Consider the following 15,103-nt stretch of genomic DNA (forward strand, 5'->3'; position numbering starts at 1 on the left):
ATTGGAGTCCAATTCATTCCATTTAAAGTAAATATTGATTAGAGGGGACTTATTTCTGACCTTTTGGTATTATTGGCTTTTTATATGCCTTCTTTCCATTTTTGCCCCTCCTTTTCTGTCATTTCATGTCTTTTGTGTTTAGTTGGTTTTATTGTATTGAAGCATTTCGTTTCTTTATTTTTAAATATTTATATTTGAGAGAGCGCGAGCGTGCATGCACATGTGCACACATATGCTCAGGGGAGGGGCAGAGAGAGAGGGAGATAGAGGATCTGAAGCAGGCTTTCCTAACAGCAGAGTGCCCAGTGAGTGCGGGGCATGAACTCTAGAATTGTGAGATTGTGACCTGAGCTGAAGTCAGACACTTAACGAACTGAGCCACCCAGGCACCCCATCATTGGCATACTTTAATAGTAATGGATGCTAAAAGAGAACAACCTCAGAGAATCTCATTAACAGATGATGAGAAAGGAGTATAGATTTGAAATAAGGAAATTCATATTTTAGTCCTTGTTCCGCCAGTGAATACACGTATTCACCCGATTGATTTAACTGTCAGTAAGGACTATACCAACACAAATTATTTATACTTTTCTTTTTAATCATTATTTAATGGCGTTTTTATTTTTATTCATATATATTCTCTGATGGCAATTTAATTTTTGCCAAGTTTTTCAGCGTGATGTACCCTTTTGGTTTTAAGCATTGAATCTACTTGGCTCTTTTTTTCTCTCCAATATTTTATTTTCCCTTTTACAACACTTAATGTCAAATGTATGCCAACAATAAAATGTGGTTTGTGATTCTTTAGAGCATGATTTTTACACTGGCAAAATAAACTTTGTTTTAAAATTCATCCCTAGTTCTGTGAGAAAAGAATTCATAATGAACTTGGCTTTGTAATTGTGACAAATGGCATTCTCTAGAACAAATATGGCTCTGGTTTTCTTTAGAATGCAGAATTGTTATTTATTTAGTAAGTATGTGTATAGTTCTTTTTGGTATCATTCGTGATATATACTGTACATAGAATAATAATTTATATGTTTGAAGATAGCTGGTGATCACTCTGTTGTCAGACTTTGATTGGCTTCCTTTTTCCTAGTAGTCTGTTGATCAAAAAACTATTGTGTTGTTATTTAAGTTTAGGCCATTTGTGTTTTCACATAAGTCCTAGTGAGCCACAGGTAAATACTGACAGGATTGATATTTATTGAAACAATGGGAAATACGTCATATTTGAAATATTTTATTATCACAAAATATCAAATACAAATTTTTGCTCGGTAAAGCATTTGGGCCTGTTTTCTTTCTTAAGAATCTCTTTCTTGCTTATCTAGCTTTGAGGAAATGTAAGGTTTTGTTAACTTAATGTAAATCTCATTGATGGCTACCAGTATGAGAGTATAGGATAGTTTTCTGGACTGTTGAGGATGCTTTCTTCTTAACCTTTTTAATATATCAATCTAGTAATTTCACTCCAGCGCACACATCATGTGTTTGTTAAGTCTCATAGATGAGTATAGTTATTTTTCACCTTTTCTTTGGACAGAGGATGACCCAGTTTTCATTAGACAAGACAGCAATCGCAGCGAAAAAGAGACCACGCAAGTGGCACATGAAACAGAGCCAGAATCAGGGTCTCAGCCTCGGCCTGCTGTATTATCTGGTTATTTTAAACAGTTTCAGAAGTCTCTACCGCCTCGATTCCAGCGACAGCAGGTAACAACAAAAACATTGTATCATGTATGTGTGATTGAAAAGGTTTATTGTTCAATACTCTGAGTATAACATGAAACCTAAAATACAAAAAGGACACAGATTTTCCCTGAAATTCTTTCCCTTTTTAATAAAAGTTTGTTGCTAATGGGTATTACCGAAAACTTCTGTGTCATTTTTCCCCCTCTACTTCATTTATAGACCCCATCTTCCTTTCTAGGAAACAATTTCTGCAGTCTAATTAATGAGTGATTTCTTCCTTCCTGATTAATTTCTTAAGTTTAAGGCATCGTGTCCTAACTCCTCTTTGGTTCTTTTGTGTCACCACCTCTCTTTGTTAAATGTCTTTCGAATTCTTTTCCCTGAAGAATTCAAAAAAGCCCATTATTTTCTGATATGATTGATTATACTAATTTATTACATGGACCTAAAATCTGGATTTGTGATCCTGCTTTTTCAGGAACAGATGAAACAGCAGCAGTGGCAGCAGCAGCAGCAGCAGCAGCAAGGTGTCCTTCCACAGGCAGTCCCTTCACAGCCATCTAGCGGTGCGGTCCCTCCCCCACCACACAGACCTCTTTACCAGCCCATGCAGCCTCACCCTCAGCATTTGGCTTCTATGGGTTTTGACCCAAGGTGGCTCATGATGCAGTCATACATGGATCCTCGAATGATATCAGGTAGACCTGCTATGGATATTCCGCCCATTCATCCTGGTAAGTTGAAATTGAGGTTGTCTCATGGCTCACTTGTAGCTCTGCGAGACCAAAGGTTTTCATCTTCCTCCCATTTGTACCCTTAATTCCTTTAAGAGGTATAATGGAGTAAGAATTTAAAATAGGGTGCCTAGATTTTTAATCAGAAGTTCTGTAACTTTGCACACAGATGAGTTAAAGGCAGACACTGTAGCAACGGTGTGATAAGGCCAAGACACTAGTTATTTTCAGTTTTGTAAATATCATTTAAACATTTTTTGAGTCTTAAATCATGCTTTCTGTTATTTGCTAAATTGTTTTCATTCTTTTGAGTGCTTAATAAGCATTTGAATTTTGTCATATATTCTGTATTCCAGCTTTTCCATTTTCTCCACCTAACACTGGACTTTTCACATAAGTTAGCTGAAAACCAGTGAATTAGCAATCTTGTGTGGAATCTATCAGAATAAATCCAGATAGTACATTACCAAAATGATACCGAGGAAGATTATGGGTATGATCATAATATAAAAATATCGAGAGTCATGCCTTAATTTTAAAATATATACTGCAACTTTAAAATTTAATAATTGATAGCATTGATCAACTGAGTAAACTGTATTAATGGAATTTTCTATAGGAAATATTTGCTCTGGAAGTCTGTCACTGTTGGTGTAATCCTCTTATGTTTTTTATTTACATGCATAGAGGCATCATGTGTTACCTGATTTTTATAGGCTTTTTTTTCTTCCTTTAAAGTAAAAATAAGCTGCTATTGTGGTTTTGTTTCACTTCCTCAATTCTTAAATCTATTTAATAGCAACAATAAGAATCTCATTCACAGAAAAACTTGTGTAATTTTCACTGATCGTTTCTTGAGTTCATCACTTTAACTTGGCAAAAAGTATTTCTGCAGCTCAAGTATAGAGAGTCCCAATAGTAATTAATAACCCAGATTCTGTGTGTATAGTGATTGTTTTCCCCATCTTTTTCTGACCTTTTGTAAAGGAATGATTCCTCCCAAGCCATTAATGAGAAGAGAGCAAATGGAAGGATCACCAAACAGTTCTGAGTCATTTGAGCATATAGCACGATCTGCAAGAGATCATGCAGTCTCCCTCTCTGAACCTCGTGTGATGTGGGGGTCGGATCCCTATCCTCATACGGAGCCTCAACAGGCCACTGCTCCCAAGGCAACAGAAGAACCTGAGGATGCAAGGTAATGGTAGAAATTAACAGACTAAACTGAGTATTGTGGTAAAATGAAAAGTAGGTAGTGTCCCTGAAGATCATCCTGGTTTAGGACTGAGCCACAAATCTGATTTCCTCTCATGTAGTGTATGTCATTTCATTTTTGGACATGCATTGTTTTTCTGTCATTTCTGTATTTAGAGCATTTTGTCACCTAGTTCTGTACACTGAATTAAATACTGAAATTCAGTGTTGAATGTTAAAATTGGCAAGTTTCTACTGTTGATTAGATACTTGATACGTAGTCTAGCTAAAGTGTTGATATAGTTTTTCCACTGATGAGAAATGGTAGACATTTGATTATCAGTATCTTGTGGAAGTTTTCTAATGCCGAGAGAAGGATAAATACTAATTTACAAAGATCCTTTAGGGGAACCTGGAGACGCCTGGGTAGCACAGTTGGTTAGATGGCCAACTCATGATCTCACCTCAGGTTTTGATCTCAGGGTCATGAGTTCAAGCCCTGTGCTATGCTCCAGGCTGGGCGTGGAGCCTACCTAAAAAATAAACACTAAGATACTTTGAAGTAGCAGACAGTTGGTGATCTATAGTAATTGATAGCTATGAAGTTAGAACTTCTGCCTTTTTAAGGGAGTGTATTTTGTGATGCTTTATCATTCTGATTAATCGGGGAAGATAGACCTACTCTGGAATAGTCTTCGATTATAATTATAGGTGGAAATTCTTAGTCTTGGAATTCACGTCAGCATGGGACACGTGCATGGCTCAGTCAGTTAAGCATCCAACTTTGGCTCAAATCATGATCTCAGGGTTTGTGAGTTCGAGCCCTGCATTAGGCTCTCTGCTGTCAGTATGGAGCCTGTTCTGAATCCTCTCTCTCCCTGCTCCCCACCTCCCCCACTGCCTCTCCGCTGCTCACTCGTGCTCTCTCTCTTGCTCTCTCTCTCTAAAATTGAATAATCATTTAAATAAATAAATACTTCATATCAGCATAGCCTAAACTTCTTTTTTCTTATGAAGTTCATTTGTTTTCAAATGAGAGGGAAAAAACATACTGTATCTACTCTCAAAATTTTTAAGTGTTTGTACAATATTGTTAACTCTAAGTACAGTGTTAACAATATTGTACAGTGTTTTACAGCACATTTGTAGAACTTTTGCATCTTATAGGAACTTTTGCATCTTACTGCCTCCTAGGCCCTGGCAATCACCATTCTGTTTTATGATTGGATGAGTTTGATTATATTATATACTCATATAAGTGGAATCCTGCAGTGTTTGCCCTGCGATTGATTTATTTCACTTAACATAACATTCTTATCCATTTGGTAGCACAGAATATTCCATTGTATGTATATATATTCCATGTATGTATATGTATGTATATACTACATTTTCTTTTCACGGGGCTTGAACTCACAACTCTGAAATCAAGACCTGAGCTGAGATCAAGAGTTGGATGCTCAGCTGACTGAGACACCAGGCACACTGACACCACATTTTCTTAATGCATTCGTCTGTCAGTGGACATTTAAGGTTGTTTCCACCTCTTGGCGATTATGAATAATGCTGCACTAAACTTTTTTTTTTAATTATTTTTTTTTTTCAACGTTTATTTATTTTTTTGGGGACAGAGAGAGACAGAGTATGAACGGGGGAGGGGCAGAGAGAGAGGGAGACACAGAATCGGAAACAGGCTCCAGGCTCCAAGCCATCAGCCCAGAGCCTGATGCGGGGCTCGAACTCACAGACCGCGAGATCGTGACCTGGCTGAAGTCGGACGCTTAACCGACTGCGCCACCCAGGCCCCCCTGCACTAAACTTTTAAAGGAGACAAAGATTAGGATCCTTTTTAAATGTTTTTTATGATTAGGATCCATTTACTTTTTCTTTTTTTTTTTTAAGGTTTATTTATTTTGAGACAGAGCTATGTGTGCGCAAGCCAGGGAGAGGTAGAGAGAAAGGGAGAGACAGAATTCCACCAGGCTCTATGTTGTCAGAGGGGAGCCCGGCTTTGGGCTCGATCTCATGAACCATGAGATCATGACCTGTACCAAAACCAAGAGTTGGACGCTTAACAGACTGAGCCACCGAGGCGCCCCTCATTTACATGTATAATTAGAGAGGTTGTTTTGCTGTACACTTATGCAAAAGAGTTATTGCGTTGATAGCGATGCCTCTGAATTCTCATTATTTTAGGCCTGAAACCTCACTGGATCCGGAACCGATTACTGCTGCTTATCCTGTAGAACACAGTCAATTAGAGGCTCATCCAAAAGCAGACTTTGTCAGAGAATCAAATGAGACAGAAGTACAAAAGTTTTTAAGCAGATCTGTGGAAGACATTAGACCTCGCCATACTGACACAAATAATCAGTCTGCTTGTTTTGATGTTCCTGATCAAAAACCTGTATCCACTCCTCCGGAAGAGCGGATTTCGGCTGGAGCGGAAAGTCAGCCTGCCCGGAAAAGAAGTGTTTCCCATGGCTCTAACCATACTCAAAAGTCAGAGGAGCAAAGAAGTGAGCCATCCGTAAGCATTCCTAAAGTACCCAGCAGATGCACTGATCCAAAGGAACCAACAGAAAGGACTGAGGAAAAACCAAAGAAGGATGGCTTTATACGATCTTCTGAAGGACCAAAACCTGAAAAACTATATAAATCCAAATCGGAAACTCGTTGGGGCCCAAGGCCAAGCTCCAACAGAAGAGAAGAGGGTAGTGATAGGCCTGTGAGAAGATCGGGTCCCATTAAAAAACCAATACTTAGAGATATGAAAGAGGAACGAGAGCAACGGAAGGAGAAAGAAGGGGAAAAGGGAGAAAAGGTCCCTGAGAAACTTGTAAAACCCGAGAAGACGGAAAAGAAAGATCCTGTCCCTCCAGTCCCACCGCCTGCTGCGCCAACTCAGCCACAGTCAGCTCTACCACCACCTCAACCAGAACCAGAGAAATTCCCTTCAACAGAAACTTCAACTTTGGTTCAAAAGCCACCTCAAGATGCTGAGAAGCCCTCAGAACCTGTAAGTAGTGTTGAGGTAGAGCCTGTGGCTAAAACTGTAAACCCACAGATTGTCACAGCACCAACAGTCAAAGAAGAAAAACAACCTGAGAAAGTTGGTAGCAAAGACCTTGTAGAGAGGCCTCGACCAGATTCAAGACCAGCAGTTAAAAAAGAATCCACTTTACCCCCTAGGACCTATTGGAAAGAAGCGAGAGATAGAGATTGGTTTCCAGATCAAGGGTACAGAGGTCGAGGCCGAGGCGAATACTATTCCAGGGGCCGGAGCTATAGAGGTTCTTATGGAGGGCGTGGCCGTGGTGGGAGAGGGCACACTCGAGATTATCCTCAGTATAGAGACAGTAAGCCACGGACAGAGCATGTGCCCTCAGGACCTCTCAGACAGCGAGAAGAAAGTGAAACACGAAGTGAGAGCTCCGATTTTGAAGTTGTTCCCAAAAGGAGACGACAGCGAGGTTCGGAGACTGACACAGACAGTGAAATTCATGAAAGTGCAAGTGACAAGGATAGTTTAAGCAAAGGTAAACTTCCCAAAAGAGAGGAGCGTTCTGAAAACAAAAAGCCCATGAAGCCTCAGTCTTCTTTTAAGCCTGAAAATCACATCCGAATAGATAATAGACCTCTAGAAAAACCTTATGTGAGAGATGATGATAAATCTAAACCAGGCTTCCTTCCTAAGGGAGAGCCTACACGGCGAGGCAGAGGGGGAACATTCCGACGTGGTGGAAGGGATCCTGCAGGTCGGCCATCACGCCCTTCCACCATCCGAAGACCTGCTTATCGGGACAATCAGTGGAACCCAAGGCAGGTAGAAGCTCCTAAGCCAGACGATGAAGAGCCACCAAGAAGGCATGAGCAGTTTCTTCCTATACCAGCAGATAAACGACCTCCAAAATTTGAGCGAAAATTTGACCCAGCTAGAGAGAGGCCCCGAAGACAACGTCCTACCCGGCCACCAAGACAAGACAAGCCACCTAGATTCAGACGTCTCAGAGAGAGGGAGGCTGCTTCAAAAACCAACGAGGTGGCAGTGCCCACAAATGGCCCGGTTAATAATGTCGTTCAAGAACCAGTTAATCCTGCTGGGGAGATTTCTGGAAACAAGACACCCGACTTATCTAATCAGAACTCTTCAGATCAGGCAAATGAGGAATGGGAAACAGCTTCTGAAAGCAGTGATTTCAATGAGAGGCGTGAAAGAGATGAAAAAAAAAATGCTGATTTGAATGCACAAGCAGTTGTAAAGACCGGAGAGAACGCTTTACCTCCAAAAAGGGAAATAGCAAAGAGAAGTTTTTCTAGCCAGAGACCTGGTGTAGATCGCCAGAATCGGCGCGGCAACAGCGGTCCACCCAAATCTGGAAGGAATTTCTCAGGTCCTAGAAATGAAAGGAGAAGTGGGCCGCCATCAAAAAGTGGGAAGCGAGGGTGAGTACTTTGGCTTCAGTGTAATCAACTTGTGTTCCTTTAAAGAAGCTGAAAGTTGAACTGAGCAGAGGAGCCAATCTAGACAGAGGACCCAGACATTGTTCTCCCCCAGTTTTTTGGTCTGTTCTCAGAGCGTAAGGGTGCTTGAGCAAAAGAGGTTAATGGTCTCCGGAGTCTTTGCCTCCTAAGTTGTTATTTTCCAGAAGAGTCCTCTTAAGACTTTGTAGCTTTGGGAGGAGAGTCTTCACACTTAGAGAAGGGCCTGCACATTGTCTTCCTGTTGGTAAGTCATCTTCTAGATGACAAGCAGCCCTCCTTTCTTTTTGGGGTTTTCTTTGCAAAACTCTGGTGCTTGTAGGTGTCCTCTGCGATTTAAATGAATACGTTTTAGCCATATGTTTTATCGCTCTGTACTGGTTGCTAGGAAGTGAATGTTGAACCTTAAGAATAAATTATATTTTCCTCTTGAGTCGCAAACCTACAATAAATAATCCAGCTGGATAAAGGCCCAGAAAGCAAAGTCCTGCCCAATCACCAAGGCCACCAATAACATAAATATCTTTGGATTCATTTTAAAACAGTTTTCCTAAACTGTGTTAAGCTTTTTCTGTTCTTTTAAATATTAAAATGTTTATAATAAATTATCAGTTTATTTAATATTAGGAAAAATTACAGTAGCAGCATGCCTACCTTTATTGATCGAGTGATTGATTTCATTTATTTGCCTAGTTTTAAATGTAGGTTTTGATACTTCCTGTATAAAACTCTCCTTCCTCTCCACTAAAATGGAGAGAAAGTAATAGTACTTACAAGCATTGGTAAACATTACAGACATGACATTTGTGAATTGCATAACATATCTGGTATATAGTAACCAACTATTATTATAGTATGTCCTGGTTTTTGACCAAATTCCTAGGTTTGGAGCCTGAGCTGATAAGAAATTTATTCAGATAATTACTGTAGTCATGTGCATTGGTTAGTTACAATATGCTTAGCATTTCAGATTACTGCATCCGTCAATGAAAATATTTTTGCTTTCTGATAACTTAGAAAAATTTTAGGGAAATAGTATGACCAACTGTGTTTCCTGAGTACTTTCTTAACACAGAATTTGAACCTCCCTTTAGAAGGTCAAAAGAATTAGGATAACATACATAGCCGCAGTTTAGTTACTGACTATAACCAAACTATTCGAGTTTTGAGTAATAATACTCAAGGGAAATCTTGATCTGGTTTTTGTGTAATGCAGATCTCAACAACTTAAGACTTTCGTGCCATATAGATAGTAACAACTTTGAACGTGCAGATATAGCAGTTACTGATTGGTTGTAGTTAAAGGCAGTATTTTCAACAAGTCCCGTTTATAAGAAACGATTTTCTTCTAATATTTGAGGTCATGCTTTGTACCAAGCACTTGGTAAGCTTTTATCTCAAGTGATACCAATGGCTAAGATGAATTAGTGAACCCATTTTCTGTGGTATATTTTCATAAATTTAAACAAATCCAAGAATAAAATTTGATAGGAAACAAAAACTATAGAAATGCATTGGATTGTGAAATATTTCCGAATTAAAAGTGGTTTTTTATGTACTTACATTAATGTATAAGTCTGATTGAACTTTTAGTATATGTGCTGCCGAAGCGAGCACCTGATTGAACTTTTAAAAAAATACACGTAAGCAGTGCTTTTTAAAATTTTCATATGCTGCCCTCTTGTGGAGAAGATCCAGTAGTGAATCCTCTGGACTAGTTTGTATCATAAATTTTCTGCTATAAACAATATTGATTAGCTTATTTATTCCATGATAGACACAATAAGAACCTTCAGGGCACAATTGGGACTCTAGAGTTTAATTCCTGGAAGGAACTCATGGGAGCTAGTCCATCTCCTTTATTGGGAAGCTCAGTTTTAGTGACATTGTACTCAAGAAAAGTCACTAAGTCTTGCTGGTTTTAGAGTTAGAGTCTTCTGTCCCACTGTTTCTTCTTACATTAAACTTATAAACGGCCAGTAATCATTTTTCATTTGTTCGGTTATGTGGAGGTGGTAATAACTCAAATTACTGTTTTATAGGCCATTTGATGACCAGTCTGCGGGCACAACTATTGTTGATCCCGTCAATGGCAGCTCTGCACACCACCAGGAAGGAGCACCAAATGGTACAGGACAGAAGAACTCCAAAGATTCGACAGGGAAAAAAAGAGAAGACCCCAAATCAGGCCCCAAAAAACCCAAAGAGAAAGCAGATGCACTGTCACAGTTTGATCTCAACAATTATGCAAGTATGTCTTAGGTTCCTTTTATTTATATATCATCTGCTACGTTTAAGTGGACACTGTAATTAAAGGAGGCCAGAATTGGGCCTACAAGGTGGAGACAGAGGCTGATTATGAATCACTAATTGATAAAATGAACTAACGTAACACCAGGTTTTAGCACAGCCTTGAATACTTAACAAAGTGCTTGTTAAAGATAATCCACAGGGTTTCACTATTCTTCATAAAAAAGGTTATTGGGAAAATTAACCACTCTACCTTGCCAAACAGGTATAGGAAAACATAGAAAACAAAGATCTTAATTCTGTTCTGTATGCTTTATAAATTTGGTTTCTAAGATATGGTGAATACAGAATAAATATTAGGATGGGAGGCAGTGTTGCTCTGGGTAAATACTTTCAGAAAGCCACGAAGTAAAAGGATATCAAGTGCGAAGAATAACACTAGTAATAAGAAAATATTTGGTGAGGAAGTTAACAAGGAATACACCTGTATTTTTACCATATTTGCCATTCATTCAGATGAGACTTAAGCAGGGAGTATTGTGTAAAATTGAGATCTGCTAAGACCACATAGTAATAATGGGAAAGTTAGGTACTATTATTCCAGTATTAAAAATAAAGACTAGACTTTTCTTCTATTTAATGGTCATTTAAACTGTGAAACTCTTTGGGCCTAGGCCCTTGGCATTATCATTTCTAAATCAATAGCTCTCAACATGTGGTCCCAGCATCACCTAGAAATTTGTGACAAATACAAAATCTTCCTCAGATGTACTGAATCAGAAATTCTTGGAGCAGTCTGTGTTTTAACAAGTTCTCCAGGTGATTCTGATGTAAGCAGATATTTGAGAATTACTGTTTTAGAGTACCATTTTAGGATTCACGTAGGAAAGAAAGAAACTTGGTTTAGTCATGTGTTTAAGAATTTTTAGTTAGATTACGGAAACCAATTTGACAATAAGTTATATTAAAAAAATTTTTTTTTTAGTTAGATTATGTAAAGCAGTGGTTCTCAACAGCAGTGATTTTTGTACCCCGGGGGATGTCTGGCAATCTCTGGAGAACATTTTGTCATAGCAGGGGGGCTGCATGCTACTGACATCTTAGTAGGTATAGGCCCAGGGTGCTGCTAAACTTCCCAGAGTGCACAGGACGGGCAGCTCAAAATGCTGATAGCACTCAAGTTAAAAAGCACTGATACAGAGAGAACAAAGTAGACCCGCAGGAAGTTTGGATGCCAGCCTTGTGGTGGTCCGTAAGAGAGAGGAGAGCCTAAACACCGTATTTGCAAAATGACAAATGAAGATTATAAAAAGTCCACAAAATATGGCAGATTTATCTTCCCAAATACTTGTTTACCAGTTTTCCGTCTTCCAGAGAACTATTATATTATTGGCTTAAGACTTAAAAAGGTGAGAACTCCATTGTATTTCTGAATTGGTGGTTGGAAATTGAGCTATTCGTTTTTATTTTTCGAGAGAGAGCGCACACACGATCGAGGGGAGAGAAAGAGACTCTTAGGCAGCCTTCACTCCCAACACAGAGCCTAGTGTGAGACTCTGTCTCACGATTGTGAGATCATGACTTGAGCTGAAGTTAAGAGTTGGCTGCTTAACTGACTAAGCCACGAAGGCACCCAGGCTATTCATCTTTAAAACTCATTAAGATACACTCATCCTTAGGTTGTTTTCCTAGTAACATTTAAGTAGTTTCTCTTTAGCCCAAAATGTTACAAAGCACCAGGTAAGAACAGGGTGTTGAAAACAAAGTATTATTCAGATTTCTATAGATGTTGACTGTAGTTGGGGAAACGAGCTCTTCAAAGGATTCTAAAAAAGCTCTTTGGCAAGAAAAAGTGATGAGTGATGGCATGGCTATGAAGAAAAGCTTTACACACACACGATGTAGTCTAAGCGGGAGACTGAGATGAACTTATAATTGAAGGTCTCTTTACCACTGTGATGTAATGGAGTGCACGGCATCCAGTGACTTGTCTAAGACCTTTCATTGAAATGAATGCTGTTCCATTTTAGAGTTAATCTTGTAAAGGACTTAAAACCCCACATAGTAGAAGTATCATGGATAAATCAGAGCCAATCAAGGTTTTATTAGAAAAGCAAAATAACATGGGGTGCCAGTTTGGCTCAGTCAGTGGAGCGTGCAACTCTTGACCTTGGTGTTGTGGGTTCAGACCACATGTTCGTTGGGTGTAGAGATTACTTACATTATTGTATTATTATTTTTTTAATGTTTATTTTTGAGAGAGAGAGCAAGTGAGCATGTGCAGGGGAGGGGCAGACAGAGAGGGAAAGACAGAATCCAAAGCACACTCCAGTCTCTGCACTGTCAACACACAGCCCTACACAGGGCTCAAACTCACAAACCATGAGATCATGACCTGAGCCGAAATCAAAAGCCAGTCACACACTTAACTGACTAAGCCACCCAGGTGTCCCTGAGATTACTTAAAATTTTATAAAAAAGAAAAACAAGAACAGTAATAGGTTTTAAAAAGTGGGAGCCGGTCTTAGTATTTTTGTTTTCCTGTCACTATTCATATAAGTGGAAATTTTTAGCTATGTAAAGAGAATTGTTTGCAAGTGGATTCCCGACAAACCACTCCCTGATGATACCCTCTTGCCATTCCTCACAGGTTATCACCTTTCTGAGTTGTATATGTATCATTCCCAAGCAAATTCATATTTTTGTTTTGTGTTCCCCAATTAAGATGTATATTTTTGGGGCGCCTGGGTGGCGCAGTCGGTTAAGCGTCCGACTTCAGCCAGGTCACGATCTTGCGGTCCGTGAGTTCGAGCCCTGCGTCAGGCTCTGGGCTGATGGCTCGGAGCCTGGAGCCTGTTTCCGATTCTGTGTCTCCCTCTCTCTCTGCCCCTCCCCCGTTCATGCTCTGTCTCTCTCTGTCCCAAAAATAAATAAACGTTGAAAAAAAAAATTAAAAAAAAGATGTATATTTTTTAGAAATTAACATAACTTACTTGAATTGCCTTACTCTCCCCTTTTTTTAAATGTTTATTTTTGTGAGAGAGAGAACATGAGTGGGGGAAGAGCAGGGATGGGGATGGGGACAGAGGCTCCAAAAGCGGGTTCAGGGCTTACAGCAGTCAGCCTGATGTGGGGCTTGAACTCCTGAATCATGAGATCATGACCTAAGCCGAAGTCAAATGCTTAACCGACTGAGCCACCCAGGCTTCCCAGCCTCATCTTTTTGTTATATTTATTTTGGAAACATACCTGCAACCACAAGTTGCATTGCCTGACCTATTTTAAGTTTTCTTTTAAATATTAAATTTAAGGGATCTTGGGGGCGCCTGGCTGGCTCAGTCAGTCGAGCATCCGACTCTTGATTTCGCCTCAGGTTGTGATTTCAAGGTTACTTGAGCCCCATGTTGGAGCCTGCTTGAGATTCTCTTCCTCTCTCTTTCTCTGCCCCTCTCCCCCACTCATGCTCTTTCCCTCTAAAATAATAAGTAAATAAACTTAAGAGATCTAGATTTCTTACACTTTCTAGGATGTATAGTTTTAAGAAGATAGCCCAAATAATTGTTAGTTGGACAATGAGTTGAAAATACATCTTGAATTACTAATCTGCAAGGTTATTATGACTTGGCATACATCTGTGGTACTTTACATTCACGTAGAACTTTCACATATATTTTGTTTGTTTTTAACCAACTATACGTTGTAGACAATGGTCTGCATAAAACAGGCATTAAGAGTCATAAGACCAGCTTGGCTATTCACCAGCTCACCTTTAGCATGTCAGCTTCTCAAGAGTTTATTCGTGTTTTGAAAACAATAGTAATATCCACCTCTTAGAATGGTTAGATACAAGTAAAGTGCTATGTAGATGCGTATAGCACGATACAGATTGGATCCTGGGAGAAGTAGAGGTTACGTGATTTGACTAAGATAGTAGAGTGTTTTAAAAGATAACACCACTGTATTGCTGGGGAAAAAAAAAGATGCATATCATTCAGGGACTTCAAAAAGTCAAAAAAAATTTTTAACTTTATTTATGAAATCATGTATCTATTAAGTCTCTTCAAATCTTAGTAACAAATGGCTACTTTATGGTTTGGGAATTGGGTTATACTGTGGATTATCAGAACGAGATTTTTGCTTTGCCTTTCTTTTATTTTCTTTCTTTCTTTCTTTCTTTCTTTCTTTCTTTCTTTCTTTCTTTCTTTCCTATTGGATTAAACATGTGTTTATCTTTTCATTTGAAAAACAGAAAACATTTTAAATCTTCTTCCGTACCCATAGGTGTTGTTATAATTGACGACCATCCTGAAGTAACAGTAGTTGAAGACCCCCAGTCAAATTTGAATGATGATGGTTTTACGGAAGTGGTTTCCAAAAAACAACAAAAACGTTTACAGGATGAGGAACGTCGAAAGAAGGAAGAACAAATCATACAGGTTTAGTGTTTCAGTTTGTTACTAGATACTTAGATTGTTGCCCAAAATATATTAGCAAATAATCAAAAGGTTTCTATCTACCTATAATATCAAGGCTGCATTTATTCATGTGTTCTAAATGGCTTTGATTGTCACAACTTTAAATTGTTTTTAACCAGAATTGAGGTAAATGTTAAATAGAATGTAATCACCGTAGCTCACTATTTGCCGTAGAGAAGACCATCTTTCATTCAGGAATGTTTCATGTTTCAGTACTGGTCATCTTATTTGTCCCATCTTACTTCATGGCAGAGCTATTTAATTTTA

The 15,103-nt window shown here is 39.0% G+C and overlaps 1 protein-coding gene across 4 annotated transcripts in view; it reads left to right on the top strand.

The window, feature by feature from the left end:
- Positions 1 to 15,103, top strand: part of PRRC2C (proline rich coiled-coil 2C) — a 96,976-nt gene that overhangs the window by 50,614 nt on the left and 31,259 nt on the right. For all 4 annotated transcript variants that reach the window (XM_045049203.1, XM_045049205.1, XM_045049204.1 and 1 more), the window contains exons 13-18: positions 1,553 to 1,722; positions 2,180 to 2,435; positions 3,423 to 3,633; positions 5,826 to 8,075; positions 10,154 to 10,362; positions 14,643 to 14,797. In XM_045049203.1, the coding sequence (XP_044905138.1) occupies positions 1,553 to 1,722; positions 2,180 to 2,435; positions 3,423 to 3,633; positions 5,826 to 8,075; positions 10,154 to 10,362; positions 14,643 to 14,797 (3,251 nt within the window). The remainder of the gene's footprint in view (positions 1 to 1,552; positions 1,723 to 2,179; positions 2,436 to 3,422; positions 3,634 to 5,825; positions 8,076 to 10,153; positions 10,363 to 14,642; positions 14,798 to 15,103) is intronic.

This window comes from Felis catus, chromosome F1 (genome assembly GCF_018350175.1).
Source record: "Felis catus isolate Fca126 chromosome F1, F.catus_Fca126_mat1.0, whole genome shotgun sequence".
Taxonomy (NCBI): Eukaryota; Metazoa; Chordata; class Mammalia; order Carnivora; family Felidae; genus Felis; species Felis catus.